Raw genomic sequence first — 24,619 nt, forward strand, 5'->3', positions numbered from 1 at the left:
AAAGAAGCCTTCATCACATTGGTACTTAAATCAGAGACTGAAAAGACCCAACTTAAGAACTACCGCCCCATCTCACTCCTAAATGTGGATTATAAAATTTTTGCAGATATTTTGGCAAATAGACTTAAAAAAGTATTAAATGAAGTGATTCACAGAGACCAGGCTGGCTTTCTCCCTGGTAGGCATTTGTTTGACAACACAAGAAACATTATTGACATTTTGGAACTTCTACAAACAAATCTGAATACTAGAGCGGTTTTGATTTTTGTGGATGCAGAGAAGGCCTTTGATAATATTTCTTGGATGTTTATGAAGAAAAATTTGGAAGGGATGGGAGTGGGGCCGGGGTTTGAAAATGGTATAGAAGCAATCTACACAGAACAAAAAGCTAAATTGATAGTAAACAATGTGGTGACAGAGGAGTTTAAAATTGAAAAAGGGACACGCCAGGGGTGTCCCCTATCCCCCCTATTGTTTATTTCAGTCCTGGAGGTGTTGCTAAATATGATTAGAAAGGACCGGTTGGTCCAGGGGATTGAGGTCGGAGTGAAACAATATAAATTGAAAGCATTCGCAGATGACGTGGTATTAACACTTCAGGAACCAGTCTCCAGCACTAAAAGAGTGTTAGAATTAATTTCTGATTTTGGTCGGGTGGCGGGGTTTAAGTTAAATAAGCAAAAAACCAAGGTTTTAGCAAAAAATTTGTCAGTTACAGAAACAGATGAGTTCTCTAAAGAAACGGAGCTGAATGTGGTTAAAAAAGTAAAATACCTAGGGGTGTACTTGACCTCCAAAAATTTGAATTTGTTTAAAGATAACTATGAGAAATGCTGGTTAGAAATCAAAAGAGATTTGGATATATGGTCAAGACTGAAACTTTCCTTGTTAGGCCGAATAGCTGCTGTAAAGATGAATGTATTGCCGAAAATGTTATTTTTGTTTCAGGCCCTACAGATCGTGGACAAGGTGGAATGTTTTGGAAAGTGGCAGAGGGATATTTCTAAGTTTGTTTGGCAGGGCAAAAAGCCCCGAATAAAGTTTAAAATATTAACTGATGCGAAAGAAAGAGGGGGATTTGCCCTGCCAGACTTGAGGCTATATTATGAATCTGCAGCCTTCTGCTGGTTGAAAGATTGGATTTTATTGGAGAACACTGATGTCCTGGATCTGGAAGGGTTTGACAATGCGTTTGGGTGGCATGCATATTTGTGGTATGACAAGGTCAAAGTGCACAAACTGTTTAAAAACCATATTGTCAGAAGAGCAATTTGGAGGGTCTGGATAAAATACAAAGACTTATTGGAGAGTAAAACTCCGAGGTGGCTCTCACCGGTGGAGGCCAAGGCACGTAAGAGACCCAACATGGAGGCCCATTGGCCTAAATATTGGGAAATAATTGAAAAAACTGGAGACAATTGGAGGTTGCTAAGTTTGGAGAAATTGAAAACTAAGGTACGAGATTGGTTGCACTATGCGCAAATTCAAGAGGTATTTAAAATAGATAAAAAAGTTGGATTCCAGGTGGAAAAATCGAAACTAGAGACTGAATTGTTAGAGCCAAAAAGTAAACTACTTTCGAGAATGTATAACTTGCTGCTTAAGTGGAATACACAGGATGAGACAGTCAAATCCGCTATGATAAAATGGGCTCAGGATGTGGGGCATAACATTATGTTTGCAGACTGGGAAAGGTTATGGAACACCGGTTTGAAATTCACGGCATGTACTGCCTTGAAGGAAAATATTATGAAAATGGTATACCGGTGGTACATGACCCCAGTCAAGTTAGCCAAGATATATCATCTGTCTGACAATAAATGTTGGAAATGTGGAGAGGCGGAAGGGACATTCTTCCATCTCTGGTGGACCTGCCCGAAAGTGAAGGCCTTCTGGGAAATGATCCATAATGAACTAAAAAAGGTATTGAGATTTACCTTACCTAAAAAACCAGAGGCCTTCCTTCTGGGCATGGTGGACCAGAGAGTGCTTAAGAAGGACAGAACCTTTTTTATGTATGCTACCACAGCAGCAAGGATCCTGATTGCAAAATACTGGAAGATACAAGATTTACCCACGCTGGAGGAGTGGCAATCGCAGTTGATGGACTATATGGAACTGGCTGAAATGACTGGCAGAATCCGAGACGCGGGAGAAGAAACAACTGAGGAGGATTGGGAAAAGTTTAAGGACTATTTGAAAAAACACTATAAGTTGTATGAATGTTAAAAAAAAAAAAAAATGCACCTTTCAGGAAATTCTAGCTTCAGCAAATGTAAGTTATTGGAATGAAAATTAAGACACAAGAATTCAGAGGTAAAATAATGAAATAACTTTATTGTGTTTAATATAAAATATATAAGAATCGAGCGACAGTAAAATTGAAAATAGGGAACATGATAAAATGGAAGTTACAATAAGTTTTGAAATAAGTTAACAAATTGCTGATGTTTTATAAGACAGAGAACGCAGGGTTCGGAGGATGTGGGGAAGTCCTATAGAATAGAAGGAAAAAGATTATGGAAACTTGTTACCTATACCCTATCTTCTTATAACCACTTTTTATTCTTTTTTCTGTATTTCTAAAAAAGCAATAAAAATATTTAAAAAAAAAAAAAAATAAAATGAAATGTTCAAGTCTTTTGTCTGAAAATCGTTCCAAATATTGAATGGGGATTTTGATGTGATTCCCTTTCACACATCAGATTTCTAAGAAATAGATCAGCTTTTTTTCCCCTAGCGAGGAAGAATTTAATTGCTTCTAGCACTGCCATCTCCTGGCCCTCTGATGCAATTCTTTTAGCCCTTCATTTAAACTGATGTGCAAAAGATGGGAACGTTTTTTCTGCATACATGAAAATGAATCAAATGACCTATATTTCTTTCGTAAGAACCTCCTATGTTACTCAAGGATATAAGTTAATGAATGATATAAACTGCATGTAGACATAACCTGCAGACTGTTTCAGAACAAAGTGCTGGGGAAAATCTCATAGCAAGAAGAACAGATTCTTGAGTGTAAAAGCTGATGCATGGCTTCAATGCAAAAGAGCTGCACCGTCTGAAATTTATACAACTATCAAAGATGCAAGACATCTGATTTCTTTTGCATCTGGCTGCCATCTAATCATATAGTTGGAAGGTACCACAAGAGTCATTTGGTCCAACTCCCTGCAATGCAAGGATCTTTTGCCCAACCTAGGGCTTGAACCCATGACCGTGAGATTAAAAATCTCATGCTCTACCAACTGAGCTCTATCGTGTGACAGCCCTGTTTAGGGAGGTTTTTAATATTTAATGTTGTATTGTTTTTAACACTCGATTGGAAGCCGCCCAGAGTGGCTGGGGAAACTCAGCCAGATGGGTGGGATATAAATAATAAATTATTATTATTATATATGGGTAGGAGAACTGAAAATTTGCACATTTGGAGTAGGGGGTCTGCAAATTTGCACATTTTGATTTTAGGTTGAAACTACTGTTTGAAAAATGTGTAAATGTTTTGTGGGGGTGGTGGGGGTGGGGAACCCTTCACGGTGTATTTTCCACCCTAGCCCCCAGCAAATTCTTTAGTGCCATCCTTTCACCTATGTGCCACTGCTTCTCTGCCATCTTAGGCATTTACAATTCACAGAGTGGGTATGATTACATCACAATGATATATAGCCAATAATAATCAAATACAAGCTGATTTCACTTGAGGAAAACTAAGCCAGTTTTGAATGGAAGCAATGCTTTCTAGTTTGGTCACATGGGTGATCTTGGCCACTCAAGAATCACTGTGGACGAACGAAGTCCACTGTGGAGAACATTTCCTAGACAAGGGAACACTTTTGTCTCCTTTTCAATTAATCCACAACAAATTGTTGAAAGACTGGGTCCTTTTAGAAGATGCTGAAAATGTTCAGGAAAGCCATCCTCTCTTTTCAGCTTAATTCTGCCCATGCAGAGGCAAATAATTAAAATGAAGAAGAAGAAGAAGAGGAGGAGGAGGAGGAGGAGGAGGAGGAGGAGGAGGAGGAGGAGGAGGAGGAGGAGGAGGAGGAGGAAAGCTAAATGGAAGAAGCTGCAATTAATAAGCTGCAACTCAGCTACTAGTGGAAAATGTTCATCATCAGACTTTGGCAATATGGAAGTGCAGGACGTTTATTTCATAGGTAGGTAGCTAAGGAGTGAAGCAAGTGAACTTGAGGGAAATTTCAAGCCAGCCTAACACAAAAACACGCATTACCAACACAAGTGACTCAAGATTTCCCTGGCGAGATGAAATCTAAGGAAGGTTTTGTCACTCTTCATGTTCTTTATTGCGAATCAGATCAGAAAGAGCAAATGCTACAGAGTGCAGATAAACTGCTGACACTTCACACCATGGAGTGGCTTGGGGTTGGTATGCTGTCATAATCGTCCGAGTAGGTCTGGTACTGGTCCGTGAGAAGCGGCTGATGAAGATCATCCTTGTTTCTCCTGGCACGGACGATGCATGTGGCAGCAGCGAATATAATTGCAACCAGGATCAAGGCAGTGACAATGGCAATAGTGATGATTTCCGTGACTTGGAGAGCCCGAGCTAGAAAGAAACAGAAGGAAGGGCACACAGGGTTAAAGTCTTGAGTGATGTAGACGGGGAGGGTCAGGGGGGTCATGGCCCTGGTGCAGATTTGTGAAAGGGTGTGAGGGGGTGCAAGCAGGCCCCTTCAATCTCTAATTCGCACCTGGGCTGGGCCTTCAGGGCTGGGGCAGCGGTGGCTCATTTTCCCCCTTGTGGATGGTGAAGGGACATCTGCACATGCCCCACCCCTGGGCCAGTCAAGGGAGAGGGAGGGTGCTGCTGCCGCCCACCAAGGAGAGGCAAGAGGCTCTGGTAGCCGCTGCCTCCTTTGCAAATGGGGTGCCTCAGCCCTCAGATCTGCCCTCATCGAGGGGCGGTTTTGAGCCTCTTTCTCCCTTGCCTCACCCGCCGCTGACTCAGACTGCACACCCCAGTTGCTGAGCTACATCACTGGATGTAGCTAAAAGTCTAATCCATTTGAATATTCTTCTTAGAGATTATGGATAATAACAAGTCCAGTCATTTCAAGTTGCTGTTGATTGCAACTTTACAAATGTTTTATGCATTTATTTCTTTTACTGTAAGTCATTGTAATATTCTTAATAAAATTGTTGTTGTTGTTGCTGTTATTGTTGTTGTTGTTATAGAAGTACTTCTTTCTGTGTAATACAAAGTTCCACAGCAATTCAAGAACTGCGTGATGGTGGGTTTCTGAGGGACTTAATTCAACTCATGCAACCTGAATTATTTCCTCTGTAAATCAGAACAGGGAAACTTCTTTTTAAATAGACTATCATTAGGCTATGTATTCAGAATTTGTGCACTGATATATCTAAACTGACCTTCCGTAGAAAAGAGAGTGAATTATCTCTGAACATGGGAACAGAAAGCAAAGGCAAACTAAGGAACCAATCTACTCCTCTGATAGTGTCTTTTTGGAGCATTTAGTTTCCTATACTAGGTAAGCAGATCATGCTTGTTTTTTATTGCTTTCTTTGCTCCATTGACTCAGTTGTTGAATCCTGAATATTCAGTGTTCTTATTTGATGATACCAAAAATGTGCATTTCCCCCTCAATGTTTCTTTGTTCATTAAAGCAGGTGAAGCAAACTACATAGATTGAAAAACCAGTGATTTCTGTTAGGCTTCAAATTAGATACAGTTCAAGTTTAAGCAGCCGTGGAAAGGAGCACAGCCCTTAATAGCTATTTCATGCACATAATATTTGTAAATAGTAAATCAACATTTGAACCACTGGAACAGAAAAGAAGAAAGTGTTATGTAATGAAAAGGAGAGGCTTAATAACTTACTTGGCCACTGAACTTCATAACTGTATCCCAGATTTCCTGGTGCTGTAACAAACATCTCATTGTTGGCCACGGGGGGCCAGAATGGTACCATGTTGTACCGTCTGTTATGTCCAATGGGGGCATTCTCTAGTGGGTAGATCGAGATATCTAAAGGGGGGGGGGGAAATGTTTTGCTTGTTCAGTTTCAGAAACTTGGTAAAGATAACAAAATTCACATGGAGCCTTTGTGGCCACTCCCAGATTACAAACAATTAGGGTGCCTCCAGACTGTCAATATTTTGCAATAGGAATTTAAGTGTGTACCAGAACTGTAGATTTGTGCAATTAGAGTTGATTGAAGTGTTTTGTTACCCCAGCAGAACAAAAGCATTTCTACACCCAAGTTTTTTTGCAGTTTGGGAAGTGAGGGGGAATGAAAAGTGTGGGGTGAATGAATGATTAATGGGAAGACGATGAAACAGTCCACAAGCAGAGAGAGGCTCTTTGCACTTCTCTCTTGTTCATAATGAAAGGAGGAGGTTGTCTAGTCCTGGCATCCAATGTAAGCTGGGCTGGTCATGTTTAAGGCAACGTGTTCAATGCTGGTGGGGTTAAGAAAATGCAAACAGGAACTGAGCAGGAAGAGCAAACAGCTTCTCATGCACTGTGGATTCTTGAGAGGCTATTTGCTGACACCATTCATGAGTGCCATCAGAAGTACATTGGCACCCATAGGTGATGGGTTGGTGACCCTTCTCCCTGAGGCTTCCATGTCAGGTGACCAACAAATGGGACATCCTTGCAGGGGACACCAGTGATGTCCTTCTAACCTCATTGTTACCCTCACAGAAGTAGAGAGAGGGCTGATGCTGAACATTTCCCTGTGACTTTTCATTGTAGGAGGTGCAGGAGGAGATCAGCAAAGGTGGACAAGCAATTGGTCAAGAATGTTTATTCATCAACAATTGCATTCTCTGATAAGCTTCTGAGCCCCCTCAGAGCCAACCCCTGCAAATGCAGCCGAAAAACATACTCTGAAGCCCTGTATGTTTGCTTCTTCTCTGTTCTCCTTCCTTTTGCACTTTCTTTGCCCAGAAACCCAGAGAGACTGGCTGCCTCCTGCCATGCCATCTGCTTTTCTTTTGTATTTGTTAGGGGAACATGACACGAACTTATGTGATTTTACAGCAGTAACAAACAGCTCTTTTGAACTTGCCAGAATTGCCACTTGACTTATTGTAAGACACGCACAAAAATGGCTAGAAGATTTTTTAAGACTATATGCAAATATATACCCTGTAACAGCAAGTACATTGTTTGATTTATCCTTTTCCCCTCTTCTTTTTTTGCAAGAGGGGTAGAGAATGAAGGGCAGCAGTGTGTGATTTGTGAATTTATGCAATTAGAAAAGAGTATGGAACTATTTCTGCTGTTCCGGTCAACTGACCTGGGAAAACTCCATTAAGATCTTGTGATCCCTGGGTGTAATTTATCCTGCATCATCAACCAAGACAATAGCTCCTTCTTTGGCTAAATATTATTCTGCTTCTGAAGACAGGAGTAAAAGGATGTGATTGTGCCCCTGATCCCCAAGCCCAGGCCTCTGAAAGGGCTATGTTGTTGCAAGGGGATCATAGCAGCTTGTTTGTGCAAGTGGGAACAGAAGCCTGTCCTTTGCATCTCACCCACTTTGCTGAGTGGGACTCGGGTAGTGGGCGAATCGTTCCCTTTGCCTGAAGGTTAAATAATGTGAATCACAAGAACTCACCAGGATTATGCCTTCTCAACCATTCGTCAAAAAGAGCGTCGGTGAATGTGTGCAGGAGGACAAAAATGGGATCATTTGGGGACAAATGGGTTTGCCCTCCCGTGCCGTTCAAAAACAGATGGGCCAGATTGTGAAGGCTACGTACGGCTGGATTGTACTTCCCCGAAGGGTCGCTGTAACCTGCACGTAAGAATAAAGAAGAGGTGTAAATTGGAAACAGCAGTGAGATTAAAGCAGCTGCTTATAATTCAGTTTGCCATGATTTTGAACCACTCTCTTGACTCCTTTAAGGAAATGGCAGTGCTCCTTGCATATCACAGACTCTTTGAAATGCACACGATTGCTATTTCCTCGGGACACTCAACTTTGAGATTAAATAATGATGCTATATGAATACAAAGTGATTTGCTTGCTTGTGGGTTTGTTGCACAAGCGAAGTGGAATGTTGCACATTGAAACACAAACACAAATCTGTCTTGCACTGAGCTACAGTGGCAGCTTTTGGGTCGGAATGGCAGTAAACATAATTGAAACCACCACGTGCATTTTCTAGCCGTCGACACAAGTGTCAAGATGTTCTTATGTATCCTAATGGGCCAGCTGTTCCTCCAGCTCCCCACATGTCTTTTCCTGAATGGCTGCCAGCAGATTGACTTTGGAGAAGGACCTTCTGCTTCAGGGAGCCCAGAAATTCTCAGCGCTGATTCTCCAGCACTACTAAACAAATTCTTGTAATGTCAGAATCTTGGTCATCAGAAGAACTGAAATAATTAGGTGGGGAATATTCTGCCTTCTTCTGCAGTGAGGCCAAGAGCTCAAACTGGACTGAACAGAATTAAATGTTAAACTCCGCATTGGCTTTATATTTAAGCAAATATAGTACAGCAATATTTCCCCATGCATCTCTCTCTGTAAATGTCAGGGGAACATAAGAAACTGAATCACATATGAGTAAGAACCTTGGTCTGTCCAGATCAGTACTATCTAGGGCAGAATGTAAGTGTTGCATTTAGGAGAAGAACAAAAATACTTCAAGCAATGGATAAACATGATTGCTGCTCATGCATACTATTTCTCCCTGCAGCAAACATGCCCTGAAAGATCTGAAACATAAGGTACCTGTGTATGTGTGTGTGTTTGCAGCTGAAGTCAAGGATGTTGAAACTCCTTTGAACATATTTGCTAGCAATGAAATTATTTTTGTGATGGATCAGGGTTTCAGAATGAAAAGCCTTGACTCCTATAAAACATTTAACCATTTGGGCGGGAGGAATATTTGAAGTAATTGGCAATAATACACTTCATTTGCTCTGTTTTTGTTCATTGAGGGAAAAAAGGGATATGGTAAGTGATTTATGTTTTTCTGTTCTTTTTTAAAGTGAAGGAATACTCATAATTGATTCAGTGTTGATCATTTGTTTTGCATCTTATGCATTTACAATTTTATGATGTTTTTGAGATCACAATGAAACTGGAGTGATAGTTGGTGGTTTATAAATATTCTGTAAATTAATGAAGGAAGGACATTATTATAACCTGTTCCAGTTTAGGAAAATGTAAATGATACAACGGGGGTCCCTATTTCACCCAATCTGACTTCCAGATCTTGAGAATACTTTCCTCACATAGTCATGGGCTTGGTATAAAAAGAGGTGGTTTGCTAAATAGATTCTTTCTCTTGCAAAATAACTTGACTACTTTTCACCCTGCGCAAACTTGGTGAGTACGGCAAGCTCCATGTCCCTCTGGTTTCAGACCTTTTATTTGAGAATTACTTGCCTTCCACTGTATTACGAAAGCTGTCTGTTGAATTTGAATAGAACGGAGGCGTATCGAACAATCCAACTTCTAAGCAAAGAGCAACATCCTGTGGCTCAGGCAGGCGCTGCACCATTGGGCGGGCAACATTTCCAGCAGGGTTTCGTCTAATTGGGCCTCCTTCGGTGCCTGGCATATGAAGGAAGGGGAGGGAGCAGAAAGAGGGTGAGCTTTGATGTGTTAGCAGACTACAAAGCCTAGGAAAGAGAGGGTCAGACTCAGAGAAAACAGGCAATGTCTTTGATTTTTGGCTAAGGACCACTCTGTGCACCGCTTGAATCGTTGCAAGGGACTTCTCAGTGGCAATACTATCAGACATGCATAAGAGAGCTGTAGCCTTGCTGCCTTGCTGTAGTTCTGCTGCAGTGAGAGCTAAGCTATTAATAATCATTGTCGGGTATCACCATGAGAACTATGGCCATGCCAGCCTATGTAACTGACCACGATGATCCCTGCTCAAAAGTTGCAGTCAATTGCAATCTTATATGCACAATTGCCTGGGAATAAGTGGCCCATCCAGTCCAGCATCCTATTCTCAAAGTGGCCAGCCAGACACTTGTCTGTCTCTCTCTCTCCCTCTCTCCCTCCCTCTCTCTCTCTCTCTCTCTCTCTCTCTCTCTCTCTCTCTCTGCATGTGTGTGTAGGTTGGGGTAGGTTTGGGAGAAGAAGTTCCATTGCATGTGTGCAAATTATTCTGCACATGCATGGACTTTGCTGGATGCAACCCATGGTGGTAAAATCAGGTTCTGCTTGGGGCACTGGGAACTGGTGCTCAAGCAGAGAACCCCCAAGCTCCAAAGTCAGTATAGTGTGAGAATTATGCTGACTCTCAACAATGACCAATAAAGGATTGTAGACCCTTTTACTGCTGATCTAAGATCAGCCAAAGCATCTACGGAACAATGCCCAGATAATGAGCTATCCAAGGCAAGGTATCTTCAACTATTTCAGACCCAGGAGCCACTTTTAACTCAAATATGTACCTATTTCTTAATAATTTACCCCTTATTTGCATGGTGGTAGCGCTCCTGTTTTGATCCACCCTGGAACAGTCTGTGACCCACTGATGAGTCCCAACCCATCAATTGAAGACCAGCACCCTAGGGCACCATGTTCAATGGAAGCAAAGCATATGTATCTGTCAAGCATTTTCATTTTTTTATTTTTATTTTTGCTGCATCGACTGTAAAACCCATCTAGTCAATATTTGCTTGGTGTGGTAGTCAATTTGGGGCAGGAAGGTGTGGAAAATGAAGGTGGCAGGAAATGGATTAGGCTCATGTATCTTGGTGGGTGATGGGCATTTCCTGACACCCATCACACAGGGTTGTGGGAGCCATAGGCAGCATACAGGGTGCCTTTGAGGCTGATCTGCAACACCTGGTCAGAGTTGCAGGGCCTCAGGAATGGATGGGACAGGAACACATCCCTATTGGTTTTAATGATGCAGCTCAGATAAGGAGGAAGGAGGAACTGTGCCTCTTGTCTTAGGCAGAGGTTGGCTTACGAGCCACAGTTAACTTGATTAGTTTTTGGTGAGCTTCCTGTACTCTTATTTACACAATGTAAATAATAAAATACAACTCTAGTGCAACTGTCCCATTCTCCTATTAGGGGAGCACAACTGGTTTGGTGACACTCGGAGCAAAGCCTCGGGGTACAACAGCAGACACCACAACGATAACCTAGAAAGGATTGCAAGAGGCAGGAGGAGTGCTGCATTTTGGCATTGCTGAAACTTGAGGTCCCAAGATCCACCACTGTTCCTGTCTTGCCTCTTTGTTTCCAGTTCTGGCCATCAAAGGAAGAAGACGAGGAGGCAAAATGGCCTGGAATCTGTGAAAATATTACCATAGCTCTTTGGGGGCCGGGGGCCTAGCAACAACAAAGTATACCCAAAGAACGCAGACTTACTGTTGCAAATGGTACCCAATGTGTCGTAGTCGTCAATCGCCTCACACAAAACACGCCACTGAGAGAAGATTGAGTTTTGGCTTATCAGAGTGGTGTCAAAATTGCTTCTTGCTCCCATGAGGTCATCTGTGCAAATGTCACAGGTGTTTCTACCTGTTGCGAAGTTCCAGTAGGGGAGGGCAAAGAAAGGATCCTGTAGCATGTCCTGATGAGACGAACAACAACAACAAGCTGGGTTAATGGTGAGCTACATTAAGCTGCAGGTAAAAACCAGATGAAATTCTGAGCTTGTTAAATCATTACATTTCTTCATATGGTGCCAGTCTAGTAATGTTTCACTATATGGATGGGAATGGGGATGAGATTCCTTAAAGGGAGACATTTTGGAACGTGTTCACACCTTGACTTGTTAGCATAGTATGTGCATCACAGAAAGGCCATTACCTGCAAGTCTCTCTCCAACTGTAGTAGATGGTATCTATGCCAGGTAAGAAAAGCTGGTCCTTCATGGGAGAAATCTATTCCACCAAAGCTCTGCTGCCCTGGTCCAAGAAATGTCTTTCTGACAGAGTAATAATGGGACCACACAAAATAATTATAAATGGTCACATTTTCAAATTGTGGTGTATTGCCATCAGGGCCCAATATCTCCTCACGTCTCCTTGTGGCTATCACAATGTCAGGGTGAATTGTATTCTTGGCCTGTTGCAATGCTCTTAGGAAGCGATTCCTTTCTTCATTACTCAGATCCAGAAGGTTTCTTCTGACTAAAGGTTAAAAATACATCATATTATGGATTAAAGGGAAATATAAATAGGAAACCAATAATTCATGCCTATCAGTTGCCAATATAAAAAGGAATATCCATGAAGCCCAAGCCTTCAGAATCAGAACTTGGCTTCTCCAGCATGATGTGATTGTTGTATTTTATTCAGGAATAAATACAGGAGTTAAATCCAAAGTTTTCTCTTAATCTTCCATTATGGATTTCAAGATTTGGGAATTGGAACTCTAAGAAGAGATGGAGATTCCATTGCAAAAGCAAATGGTAACTTCTGATGATCTATAATCTATAATATTTCAAGGACAGTGTCCATATTTACACAATGGAGCTTCATTCCTATCCAGGAATTACCTTAAGCAAACTGTAGGAACCAGGGACATGTCAAGCATTTGTTTAGTGCACACACAAATTTCATCACGATTCCTCTGCTGATGTGGACTATGGGCAGATACAGAGAGTCTCTTTCTGCACACATAACTCAACACCGGAATCCCTTTTGCTGACAATTCAAACAGACACAAACACAGGTATGCATGTCTTGAGTAGCAGAAAGTTACATGAATATGGCTAGCGCATAACTCTTGGTCATTCACAGTGCAGATGGTGCAGATGTGCATTTGTCAGTGCCAGTAGATTTCTATGTATCACAGACCACTCAGCTGTTTCCTCCTCAGGTTATTAGTTATGTTTGTATCCTGTGAGCCAGAATTTATTAATCTTACAGGAATTCAAAAGACATGGGACACCTAAAGGTTTGCTTTCACACACTGGCCTGCCACCAGGTGTTACACGTGCATAATATGAACCAGCCCCAAACACTGAGTTTTGTTATGATAATATAATGGTTTGAGCTAAAGAAAAACAATCAAGTTTAATTGCGATAAATACCAATTACCATAACTGGTGGCAGCGACTGTGGCCTGGTGTGGTTGCTGGGGAATGAGGGAGGGCTGCATTGGCCTTGGTCGGCTACAGCAGTTGGCAGGATTGCCCACCCAAATTTTAAATTTGATCGGGTCACTTAGGGTCCTGTTGAGTGGGTGGTGCTCTGGTGGTGGACTGGCAGGGCCAGTCTTCTGTGGGGTCTGCCAGCCAGGCATAAAAGCTGGCAGCACCTCCAGCAGGCAGCACAGTTGGGATATATTGCATTTCAGTGCAAAATATCTATTCAGAAATCATAGAATTGTAGAGTCTGAAGGGACCCAAGCGTCATCTAGTCCACCCCCCTGCAGTGCAGGAATCTCACCTAAAGCATCTATGACAGATGGCCAGCCAATCTCTGCTTAAAAACCTCCAAGGAAGGAGAGATCAAATGAACGTACCACACAGCTTGCTGCTGTACATGTGAATCTGGGAACTGCAATCTTTTTACTATATCTCTCAGGGACTTTTTTTCAGCCGGAGCTCACCAGAACTCAGTTCTGGCATCTCTCAGGTGGGCACCATTGCCTTTTAAGAGAACAAGGGAAGCATTCATGGTGAGTTCCGGCACCTCTTTTGCCAGAAAAATAGCACTGATGTCTCTAACGCTGCAACAACAAGATAATGGGACATCTCTGCCCTCTTCTTAAAACCATTCCATTAGAATAGTGTAGCATCTCTTACTGATGTCTTCCCTGGAAACCCCCTCAGATTGGAATAATACCTGTTGCTGCCACTCCTTCAAGGTGAACTCTTGGTGAAGGTGGTAAACCCACCTGGCAATCCAAATAGCACCCCATTTCATTACTGAATTCGTAATTTGTAGATGACACCAAACTGGGAGCAGTAGTTAATGCCACAGACAACAGAATCAGGATTCAAGATGATTTTAACAGATTGGAGATTCCAACTTAGACATGAAGAAGAACTTTCTGATGGTAAGAGCTGTTTGACAGTGGAATGGACTCCCTTGGACAGTGGTAGACTCTTCTTCCTTGGAGGATTTTAAATAGAGGTTGGGTGGCCATCTGTCATGGATGCTTTAGTTGAGATTCCTGCATTGCAGGTGGTTGGAATAGATCACTCTTGGGATCCCTTCCAACTATTCTATTCTATTCTATTCTATTCTATTCTATTCTATTCTATTCTATTCCCTCTGTTGTATTTCCTTCCCTCATCCCACCCAGGATGTTAGCTAATACAGAAGGAAGAGAAAGGTATGGTGCTATTAAGCAAAGCAATGAATTTGTCCCCATAAACGCCAATCTAGACATACCTTTCCAAAAAGTTGTTTATGCTATTTGTAATTCTTTTATATTCTGATTTAGGTTGCAAATCCAACACACATTTGCCTAGGAGTAGCATCTACTAAAGACAATAAGACTTAATTCCAAGTAGGGGGTTATTGCATTCTAAGAGACTGAAAACTTCTGCTGCGAAGAAAATCTTTAGAGGCAGATGCCAATGCATTTGAAATGCAGTGTTATTTTGTTTGCAAGCTCACAGATGTTCTGAAAACTGAATCATTATGGATGATCAATTTTTCAGAGAAATATCAGCCTAAGCTACTGAAAAGGCTGAAACCATCAGAAAAGGGGGACACCTCTGTGCCAAAACACACAAATGTGCCCTCTTTCTTGTTATTGTCTTTACCTATTTGTGTCTGCTGATCACAGGCAGGTCCACTCCAGCCAGCTCGACAGGCTCCGCAGTTGTATCCAGAGAAGTTCCTGTTGCACTGGCAGGTTCGGTTGAAGAAGCGCAGAGGCCACTGTTCACGATCATCTCGCCCATCGTGCATGTACTGGGGTCCATGGGGTCTGGAATCGGCTGTCACTTGTACACACTGCCCCCTTCCAGAAGATGACCCACACCTGTCTGAACCAGGAACCACCACTGGAGACAGGTCTGGGCAGCATTCCCCTCTTGTCAGCGCATCAACAGTAGCACATTGCCTGGGGAACTGAGCACTAATTTCTCTGAGCAGGGCGAAGAGAAGCAATATGGATAGATGCATAGCGATGGTCCAAATTCAACAATGAAAACAGTGAATGGATCTAAGTCAGTGTCCTTTCTTGTGAGCCGAGATGCTGTGAACTCACTTCTTTTCCGTATAGCGATGAAAGCTCTAAAATGGAAGAAACAAAAATGAAAGAGGGCATTGAAATGCTGTAGAGCACGTATCTTCAAGATTTTCAGACCCACGACACACTTTTCACCTGTACATTTGGGGGCCCATTTCTTAATCTTTTGCCCTATATTTGCTTGGTGTAGACGATGTTCATTCACAAATGGAAAGAAACCTCCTTATTTGCTTTTGAGGGTTTGCATTTTTGAGGGAGAGTTTAGTGCAATTGTCTTTTGGATCGCTGCACCGTCATCATCAATCATTATAATCATAAGCAGCAATCAGTGTCACTACTTCGGAGTACTTAGAACATGTCCTGCCTCGCTGGATGTATAAACTAATCCCGTTTACCTGGGAGTAAGCCCCTGCAAAATCAGTAGGACTCATTTTTGAGTACACAAGGATTTCAGTTTAAATTGCTTCATACAAGAACCATTTTAATCCAGATATTTCTGTCCACATCCCTCTAACTCCAACCCTTTGCACAACCAAAACAATTATGGGTTTCCCATTCAAGAAAGTGGGGAAGTTTTCCACGCACTTATTAGAATACTCCAGTCAGGCAGCTGCTTGCAAGAGATCATGCTGCATTCCTGCTCTATCAGACGCATCTCCAAACTGCCCTTCATCCCCAAATCCCACAAATTGGTTCCTATACACATCAGCATTTTATCACTTTGTTGACAACAAAACAATCTTAATACATACTTTTTCCAGACGATCTCTCTGCTTTGTTATCTTCTTTATTGGTTAATTGTTTTTTTCTTCTTGGCTGATTGTACTTTTAGGTTGCGGTTCTTGCTGCAGCTGCTGCCCTAAACCAAGTCGAGCTATTTTGTTTTGGATTTCTGTCTGCTTTCTAATCCCGGCCTTGCCAACAATTTGGTTTGGCGTGACCCTCTCTCTCTCTCTTTCTTGCTCCTCTTAATCCCTTTCTACTTCAATGAGCTTCCCCGGATAAGTACTCTGGCAGCACATGATTCCTTTCATGCGGATCTCCTTGTGATTTTACACGTTTTAGGAAAGGTCAGGGGCAAGTAATTGCAATGAAAACAGAGAGCCCACAACCAAAGGAGCTTTCTTTATTCTGTGTGCAAAGGAAGGGCCACAGGGAGATTTTTGGGGGATGGGAGAATGAAGCAAAGGCATATCACACACCACAGAAGGAGGAAGAAGCTATTTGGAAAACAAAGGGCTTCAATTTCACACAAGGAACCAAATCCTCTGAAGTCAACTGCTTTCTGGTGATGTCACAGCCAACTCTTCTATAGTTGATCAGCACATGGCCAATAGTTCCAACTAGCATGTTGGCCAACAAGTCAGATGCCATGGCCAACAAATAAATAAATAAGTTTTCGACAAATATTAGGCATGGGTCAAATGTCTCTCACATGTAGAGTTACCTTAACAACAACAACAACGTTTTTTTGTTCATACCCCGCTCATCTGGCTGGGTTTTTCCAGCCACTCTGGGCAGCTCCCAACAGAATATTAAAAACACAATCAAACATCAAATATTAAAAACTTCCCAATACAGGGCTGCCTTTAGATGTCTTCTAAAAGGCAGATACTGTAATTGTTTATTTCCTTGACATCTGATGGATGGTGTTCCACAGAGCGGGTGCCACTACTGAGAAGGCTCTCTGCCTGGTTCCCTGTAACACCACTTTTCACAGTGAGGGAACCGCCAGAATGCTCTTGGAGCTGGGCCTCAGTGTCCAGGTTGAACGATGGGGGTGGATATGCTCCTTCAGGTATTCTGGGCCAATGCCATTTAGGGCTTTAAAGGTCAGCACCAACACTTTGAATTGTGTTCTGAGCCAATGTCGATCTTTCCGGACCAGTGTTATATGGTCTTGGTGGCCACACGCAGTCACCAGTCTAACTGCCACATTCTGGATTAATTGTAGTTTGATCAACAAATGACATGAAAGGAAATGTTAGGGCAGATCTATACCATACACAGCAGGGACGCAGGTGGCGCTGTGATCTAAACCACAGAGCCGAGGGCTTGCAGATCAGAAGGTCGGCGGTTCGAATCCCTGCGACAGGGTGAGCTCCCATTGCTCGGTCCCAGCTCCTGCCAACCTAGCAGTTCGAAAGCACATCAAGTGCAAGTAGATAAATAGGTACCACTGTGGCAGGAAGGTAAACGGCGTTTCTGTGTGCTGCTTTGGTTCACCAGAAGTGGCTTAGTCATGCTGGCCACATGACCTGGAAGCTGTATGCCGGCGCCTTCAGCCAGTAAAGTGAGATGACCGCCACAACCCCAGAGTCGGCCACGACTGGACCTAATGGTCAGGGGTCCCTTTACCTTTACTTTATACCATACACTTAAATAATATCCAGTGTGCATTTAAAGCACAAAACTTGACACACACACACACACACACACCACACCTGGAAACTGTAGTTTGTTAAGTATACAATTCTGTGAGGAGGAAATGAAATGACAGTTCCCCTGATTCTTTGGTGCAAGTCAACTGTTTCAAATGTGCAATGGATGTACTTTAAATGCATGGTGGAAATCTCCTTTGACTGACTATTAGGAAGAACTTCCTGGCAAAGATTGTTTGACAATAGAAAAGGCTGCTTTGGAAAGTGGTTGGCTGTCCTTCATAACAGGTTCAAGAGCATCGGCCAGCAGTTGGACTATATAACCCTTAAAGTTTCTTCCAACTGTATGATTCCACATTTTGTTTCTTAATTTCCTTAAGAATGGATAGGTTTGTTCTTCTTGCAGTCCAGCACCATAATTCAAAAGCATCAATTCTTCGGCAACCAGCCTTCTATGTATGGTATAGATCTGCCCTAATAATAATTTTGCTCCATTATCTGGGTAACTGCCCTTCTCAAATCTGAAGATGACTATCATAGCACTTTTGAATTATCTCTTGTCCAGGCTAAATATGCCAACTCATTCAACTTCTCCTCATAGGACTTCATTGCCAAGCTCTTCCCAAATTTTGCCCTCCTCCAAATATGTTCAAGATTGTTCAAATCTTTTAAAAACAGTAGTACTCAGAACAGGGTACCAAAAGGTATTGTGCATTACAACAGTGTCGTTCCCCTCTTAAGTCAATAAATATCACATCTCACTTAGCCATGAAGTACCTGAGAATTCATTGCAGCAGGCACACTGTTTTTAAGGAGATGTTCACTTCTGATTTGGTGGTGGCAAATCAAGACCGCTTTCAATTTTATCACACCATATCATTGCTCTGTTACACTGAGAGGGCATGGAGACCTTTCCAGGTGAATTCTTCTGCTCCTCAGGTATGAAACTGTGGCGGTAAGTATAAGTGACATTATTCTTAAGAAGCTGCGCTTTCTGATTGGCAATACTGAGATTCTGGGATGTTACATTTTATACTCATGATACTATAGTTATTGCAGATGAAGTGCTGTGACATAGTTTGTGATAGTTCAATAGGCAGTGTTTTTTTCGGGGGGGAGGGGGTGCAGGGGTACACATACCCCTAAACATTTTGTGAATCTAAGTTTGGCCTCATTGAGGGGCAGTATTTCAATATGAGAAGGAAATGACCGCTCCCCACTTAAAACGGGGAGCGCCCTTTGCGTGGACGCGTGCAGCCCCTAGATCTGGAGTGGCCCCAACAGCATAGGCTTGGCTTTGCCTTCCCTCAGGTGGGATACCTGGAGGTCTCTGCCTACCTCAGTCAGTTGTCCAATCCCACCTGGGGGAAGAGTTGCCAAGGAGACCAGGCCAGGTAGGGGAGGTATTACCTGCCCACACAATAGAGGGAGGATCTTACCTGGGAATCCTCACTTGGCTCCAGAGCTTCTCCCACCCTACCCACCCTCAGTTAATGTCTTATTTTGCAGGTTAACTTTTCTTCAAAGGTTTTGCAGGTTAACTTTTCTTCACAGGTATGCGGGCGCTGCTACGGTAAGATAGCTGTTAAAGGGCCGGAAAGGAATTTCCCTGCATTGCCAGGTTTCGCCTTTCCCGTAGCAAAACGTCACAACTTTGGTGGTATCAGGCCTTGGGCGGAATCCTTTAGTCCATCTTCCTCTTTGCGGCAGCGATACCAGGGTTCCCCGTTAAAGGGGTTTCTGAAGGGAGGCTTTGACCGTACGCCGAAAGGTTGTCATTGCTCTCCCCTGCGGCGGCGGCGTTACGGGGGCGGCTATCTCTGCTTGAACATATGTTCTCCAGAGCCGGCCCATCCGCCCATCCCCCCCCCACACTGGATAACCCTGATGCTCCCTAGGTCCCCGGCTGGGGACTGGGGAGGGAGAATGCCCAATGCCTGAGCCAAGGTCTACCCACATTTGAAATTTAATAAAGTTGTGGCCAATTTAATCCCATAGCACGTTGTCTTGAGTCGTTATTCCACATGACGGGGGGACCGCGCAGGATCTGGGGACTCCGCCTGTCCACGCAAATGAGAGTACCCCAAAATGTGTTGGGTTTTTTTCAGGAAAAAGCACTGTAAATAGGCAGCTATTAGTTGATGCCTGTGGTAGCATCATAACTACCAGAACACAAATTCTATCTAGCTTACACTGGCTTGTTTTTATATGCGCTGGAAGCCACTCAGAATGGCTGGGGAAACCCAGCCAGATGGGTGGGGAACAACAACAACAACAACAACCCCACTTCATTTTCCTCTTTTGATGTTTGTATTCTCTTCTTTTATAATTTGAATTTATAGCTTTCAGGTCACCTTTCCCTGAACTTTTTTCCTGACTATTGCCTTATCCAGCCTATTTTTATTTATTTATTACAAGGTGATTTGGTGTCTACTTCCTCTTTCAGTGTTAGGGATTAAACCTAATAAAGCAGTCATGGGGGGGGGGGGAGGCTTTTATAAGGTCTGGAAATGCCCTAAATTTAAAATGTGAATAGGGATTTTTCAAAGCACGCAGCAGCTTCTGATCTTTGCTGGAGGTTGTAGGCTTTTGGTTTGTTTGAAAATTCCAGCTTTCAAAAGGGCACCACAGTTAACAGTTCTGAGATTACAAAACCGATAGCTCATTCACAATGCCCCAGTTTTCAAACAAAGGCTTTATTTAGAATCTGTTCTCAGCCATTGTATGGCAGAGGAAAAGGCATATGATTAAAATAACATCCCCTTTCTTCATTCTGAGCAGATCTGCCACGGGCAACAGGATGATGGTTTGCTAGTGATCCGCACAAGACCAGATCTTCAGTAGGGCAACTACTGTCAAGTGGTTCATGAAAGAAAAGGTGCTTCCAGCTATTTCTCACTATCATGAATTACCTTGGGTTGGGCCAACATGGCGGCTTCTATCTGGGGCAATGGCTTGGGGGCTCTTGTCTACATGTGGTCTCAGGAGACATGCTTGTGATATAGGAGAAGGCACATGAGGTATCCTAGAAAACTAAACATTTCCAGAGATGGCAATCTTATGTTTTCTCAGCTTCTGCTGGACTCCAGCTCTCATCAGCCTCAGCCACCACAGTCAATGGTCCAAGCAGATAAGAGTTGTAGTCCTACAACATTTGGAAGCTCACAGGTGAACCACCCCTGCTTTTCTGATTGTAATAGGATTACGGTACCTGCAACATAGCTGGCTGAGTGATGAGGAAGAGGAAAGCACTGGGAATCTTAGCTGGAGATATGAAATGGGCTCTTGAATATGCTGGAATAAAATGCTTCTGGGAAACACACACAGAGTTAGTACTCCTTCTTTATTATTTTCGTAGAGGCCTCAGTATAAGCATGCAACTGGGGCCAATGCAAGTCATCTCCAGCCTACTGCTTACATATTTCTATTATGCAACGATCTTTTCACATATTTTTCTACAGCTGCTCTTGAACCACTGAACAGGAACCCATCCATTACTAATACAGATAATCCTAATCATACCCTCTTGATAGCTTTCTGAAGATCATTATAATTTGCTAGCAAGTAGAGCCCACCTGGCAATTGATGCTGCACAAATATTTCTAAGTTGTATTAATTAATTAAATAATAATAATAATAATAATAATAATAATAATAATAATAATATTTGCATGCCCGTCCATCTGAATGGGCTGCCTCAGCCACTCTGGGTGGCTCCCAACAGAGTATTATCCCAACGGAGAAATGGAAAAACAGCTTTGTTAAATGTATTTATTTGAAACATTTCTAAGCTGCCTGTCCAAGGCTCAGGTAAGATCCTCCCCCTATTGTGTGGGCATGTGGTCCCTCCCCCTACCTGGCCTGATCACCTTGGCAACGTCTCCCCAGGCAGGATTGGGCAACTGGCTGAGGTTGGCTGAGACCTCCAGGTATCCCACCTGGGGAAGGCCAAGCCAAGCCTGTGCTAATGGTGCCGCATAGGGTCCAGGGGCTGCGTGCGACCACGCAAAGGGTGCCCCCCCCCATTTAATATGGGAAGTGGTCATTACAGTAGCTGTTAAAACAGAAATCAAATCAACCCCCTCCCCCAAGAAAATACAATGACCCTACAAGACAACTCAAAAACTAGCTTAACAATCAGAGGGCTGAATGGAAAAGAGGTACCATTAGAACTCTTCCTAAAAGCCTCCAAAGAAGGAGTTCAGTCCTCCTTTGACCGTCACTGGAAAGTAGGGACACTTGGAGATGCTCTGTCACTGTGCTATGGGGCCTCCTGTATAGTGTCTCCTTCTTTGTGGGATGTACATTTGGCTCCTTTAAACAGGCCTTAAAGACCTTTGTTTTAATCTGCTTTTTGCTGGATTTTTTGGCTTTTAATTTCAACTGTTGCTGTTGAAATTACTGCTGGTATTTTACTGCTGGTTTCAGAGCAAATTTCTTTTCCTTGTCATTCGTGATGAGTTTTCATTCTGTTTTTTGATACCCGCTTTATGGGGATTTGATGTGTGAACCAAGGTCTTTTTACTGCAAAAGGTGGAATGAAATATTTAAGTAAATCTAAAATAAAAATAAAAAATGCTTTGAAATTGTTTAGGGCTGGTTTTTGAATGCAGAGACACCTAATGACTTGATTTATGGCCATAATGAATGCCCCCCTAAGTTCCTTTCACATAGATGGGCACAATTTTAACATCATAGATGGTTAGGAGAAGATTGGTCTGAAAGCCAGTCAGATTTAGGTCAGGTGTGAATTGTTAATATGAACTGGCTTCCTTCCAACATGTGGCCTGGAGCTGAAGGAGAGAATCGAGAGACTGGGCAGCTCCTGGGACAATGCTTTGACAAAGTTAGCATGTGCCGGGCCTTCAGTTTCACGCTTGAGTTCATCTCCTCAGTGTAAGTGACTGGAGTCATGACTGCCTTCACCACGCAGTGCATTAATGGGTTGAGACATATCTGGATTTCCTGAGTGATGTATGATAGGTGACAAACTGGTGCCCACTGAGGCTTGAGGGAGACCTGGAAGAATATCGCAGCTAGGTGTAAATTAAAAGAAAGTGTCAGTTGTAGACACTTTGAAATAGTTCCAGAATAACAGCTGTCACCATTTCCCCTGGAGGCTCTGGTTTCTATGATGTGAGTGCAAAGTGTTTCCTCGCTAGTTCGTAAGTTCTAAATGCTGACCCGACTGAAATTCAGTCACTAAACACTGGGATTTTAGCTTCCAGAGAAGCTATTCCATTCTCCCCTGCTTATAATTGAGCTTTAGACAATAAGCACAGAGGTAAGTTTCCTATTTAGAAGCGATTGCTAGTTTTGAAACCATCTAAAGATTAGAGAACTGCCCTTTTACATAAGACATGCTTGCTATATAATGTTATTGGTTTGAAAGGCTGGTATCTTAGCGGTGACTAAGACCTAATTTAAATGGGATGCTCACTGAAATGAGTGATGGGCAATGCATAGACCTATGCAAGCATTACAGCTGGCTGACACTTCATTTCAATGCCAGTGTGCCAGTCTGTAAACTTGCAGTGCCAGACCCTCCAAGTGTCTATTTTCCAGGGATGTGCCTGATTTAGTGAAACTGTTCCAGTTTCTGATTTGATCTCCAAATGTCCTGTTTTTCCTTAGGACGTCCCTATTTTCATTGGAGAAATGTTGGAGTCAACTGACCCCCAAGCCGTCTGAAGGCAATCCTGTACAGTAGCTCTTCGGCTTACGTAACTCTCTGGTTACATAACTTCACGTTACAAAAGTGGCAAACCTGGAAGTATTGGACTGGGTTTTGTCATGCACGCATTCACAGAAGCAGTCTCCCACCGTGGATATGTACAGAACAGTGATCCTCGGGTTGTGGACTTCTGGAACGGATGCCATTCGCAACCAGAGGTACCACTGTATAGGGAAGTTTTTTTAAAAATATTTGTTATATTTTTATATATGTTGGAAGCTGATCTTATTTTATTTTATTTTATTCTTAGACAGATTTACAAAAAGAAACAAAACAAAACAAAACAAAACACACCAATAAATACATTTTAGAAAGGGGCATGATTGGATGTGGACACACGACACATTTTAGTAAAATAAAAAAATCAAGACTCATTGTGCTCTGCTGTGTGGGACAGTCTGTGAGAGGCAGGGCTTGGGGTGATGAGTTCAAATGCTTCCAGCCTGAATTCGCACATGCCTCTTGATTTACTTTGTTGCCTCTTCATCTTTGCAAAAGTAACTTTAGAAATGAGGCCCAAACACACCCATTTCAAACAGCCAAGCCACCTAGATCTCAATACCGCTGAGGACACTACAGTTAGATCATCTGCAGGGCGGTTTTGTTCATCATTCAACTCAGAAGGGCTTGCTTCTGAAGATATCTGTTGCTGTTTTAGTCTTCATTTCTTTTTATACTTTATGTGTTCCATTTTTAAAAGAGGCGTCCTGGGGAGGTGGCTAGTTTCAGATTAGGTGTGAAACAGTCACAGCCTACCTGCCAAATTGGTCTGCCTCTCCTCATATTATTGGCTCCAATTTTAAACCTGTTTTTCCCCCTCTCTCTCTTTCTCTGCTGCTGCATGAGAAATCTACTGAAACAGCATGGGATCAGTTGCAACAGCAGGAGAGAATGTTTCCAAGTGCTCTTGGGAGCACCTGAGAGACAAAAATTGTAGCTAACGAAATGTTCAGAAGGAAGTGTGAATTTTAAATTGCTTTAAATGTACAGCTATTTTAAGAAAAGCTTGTGCTGTGGAAGAAATGGTGCGGGGGTTTTTTGTTTTTTTGTTAAGTGCTGTGTTTCATTTGTTTTGTAATAGCTAAAGCAATAAGAAAACTTAGTTTTCCATTGCAAGCAGCAAGTTGTTTTGGATATCTATCTTAAAACTGAACAAGGACAAATCAAAGAAAGTACTTCTTTACACAGCACACAGCTAAACTATGAAATTCATTCCTGCAGGGGGCTGGGATGTCCACCAACATGGATGGCTCTAAAAGAGGACTGGACAAAATCATGGAGGAGAAGGCCATACCTGTGGGTACCAGCCATGAAGTCTAGGTTCTACCTCCACTGCTGGGAGACAGGATGGCTCTGTATGCCATTTACTGGCAATC

At 42.6% G+C, this 24,619-nt stretch overlaps 1 protein-coding gene across 1 annotated transcript; it reads right to left on the reverse strand.

Annotated features, from left to right (window-relative positions):
* Positions 1 to 4,126: 4,126 nt before the first annotated feature.
* Positions 4,127 to 16,105, reverse strand: TYRP1 (tyrosinase related protein 1). The gene is made up of 8 exons (XM_083717976.1): positions 15,881 to 16,105; positions 14,698 to 15,172; positions 11,784 to 12,106; positions 11,340 to 11,544; positions 9,387 to 9,554; positions 7,608 to 7,787; positions 5,861 to 6,007; positions 4,127 to 4,567 (listed from the first exon to the last, which is right to left on the reverse strand). Exons 2-8 carry the CDS (start codon positions 15,059 to 15,061, stop codon positions 4,362 to 4,364), a joined length of 1,593 nt encoding a protein of 530 aa, XP_083574102.1. The 5' UTR covers positions 15,062 to 15,172; positions 15,881 to 16,105; the 3' UTR covers positions 4,127 to 4,361.
* Positions 16,106 to 24,619: the final 8,514 nt, after the last annotated feature.

Source organism: Podarcis gaigeae, assembly GCF_964106915.1.
Source record: "Podarcis gaigeae genome assembly, chromosome: 17".
Taxonomy (NCBI): Eukaryota; Metazoa; Chordata; class Lepidosauria; order Squamata; family Lacertidae; genus Podarcis; species Podarcis gaigeae.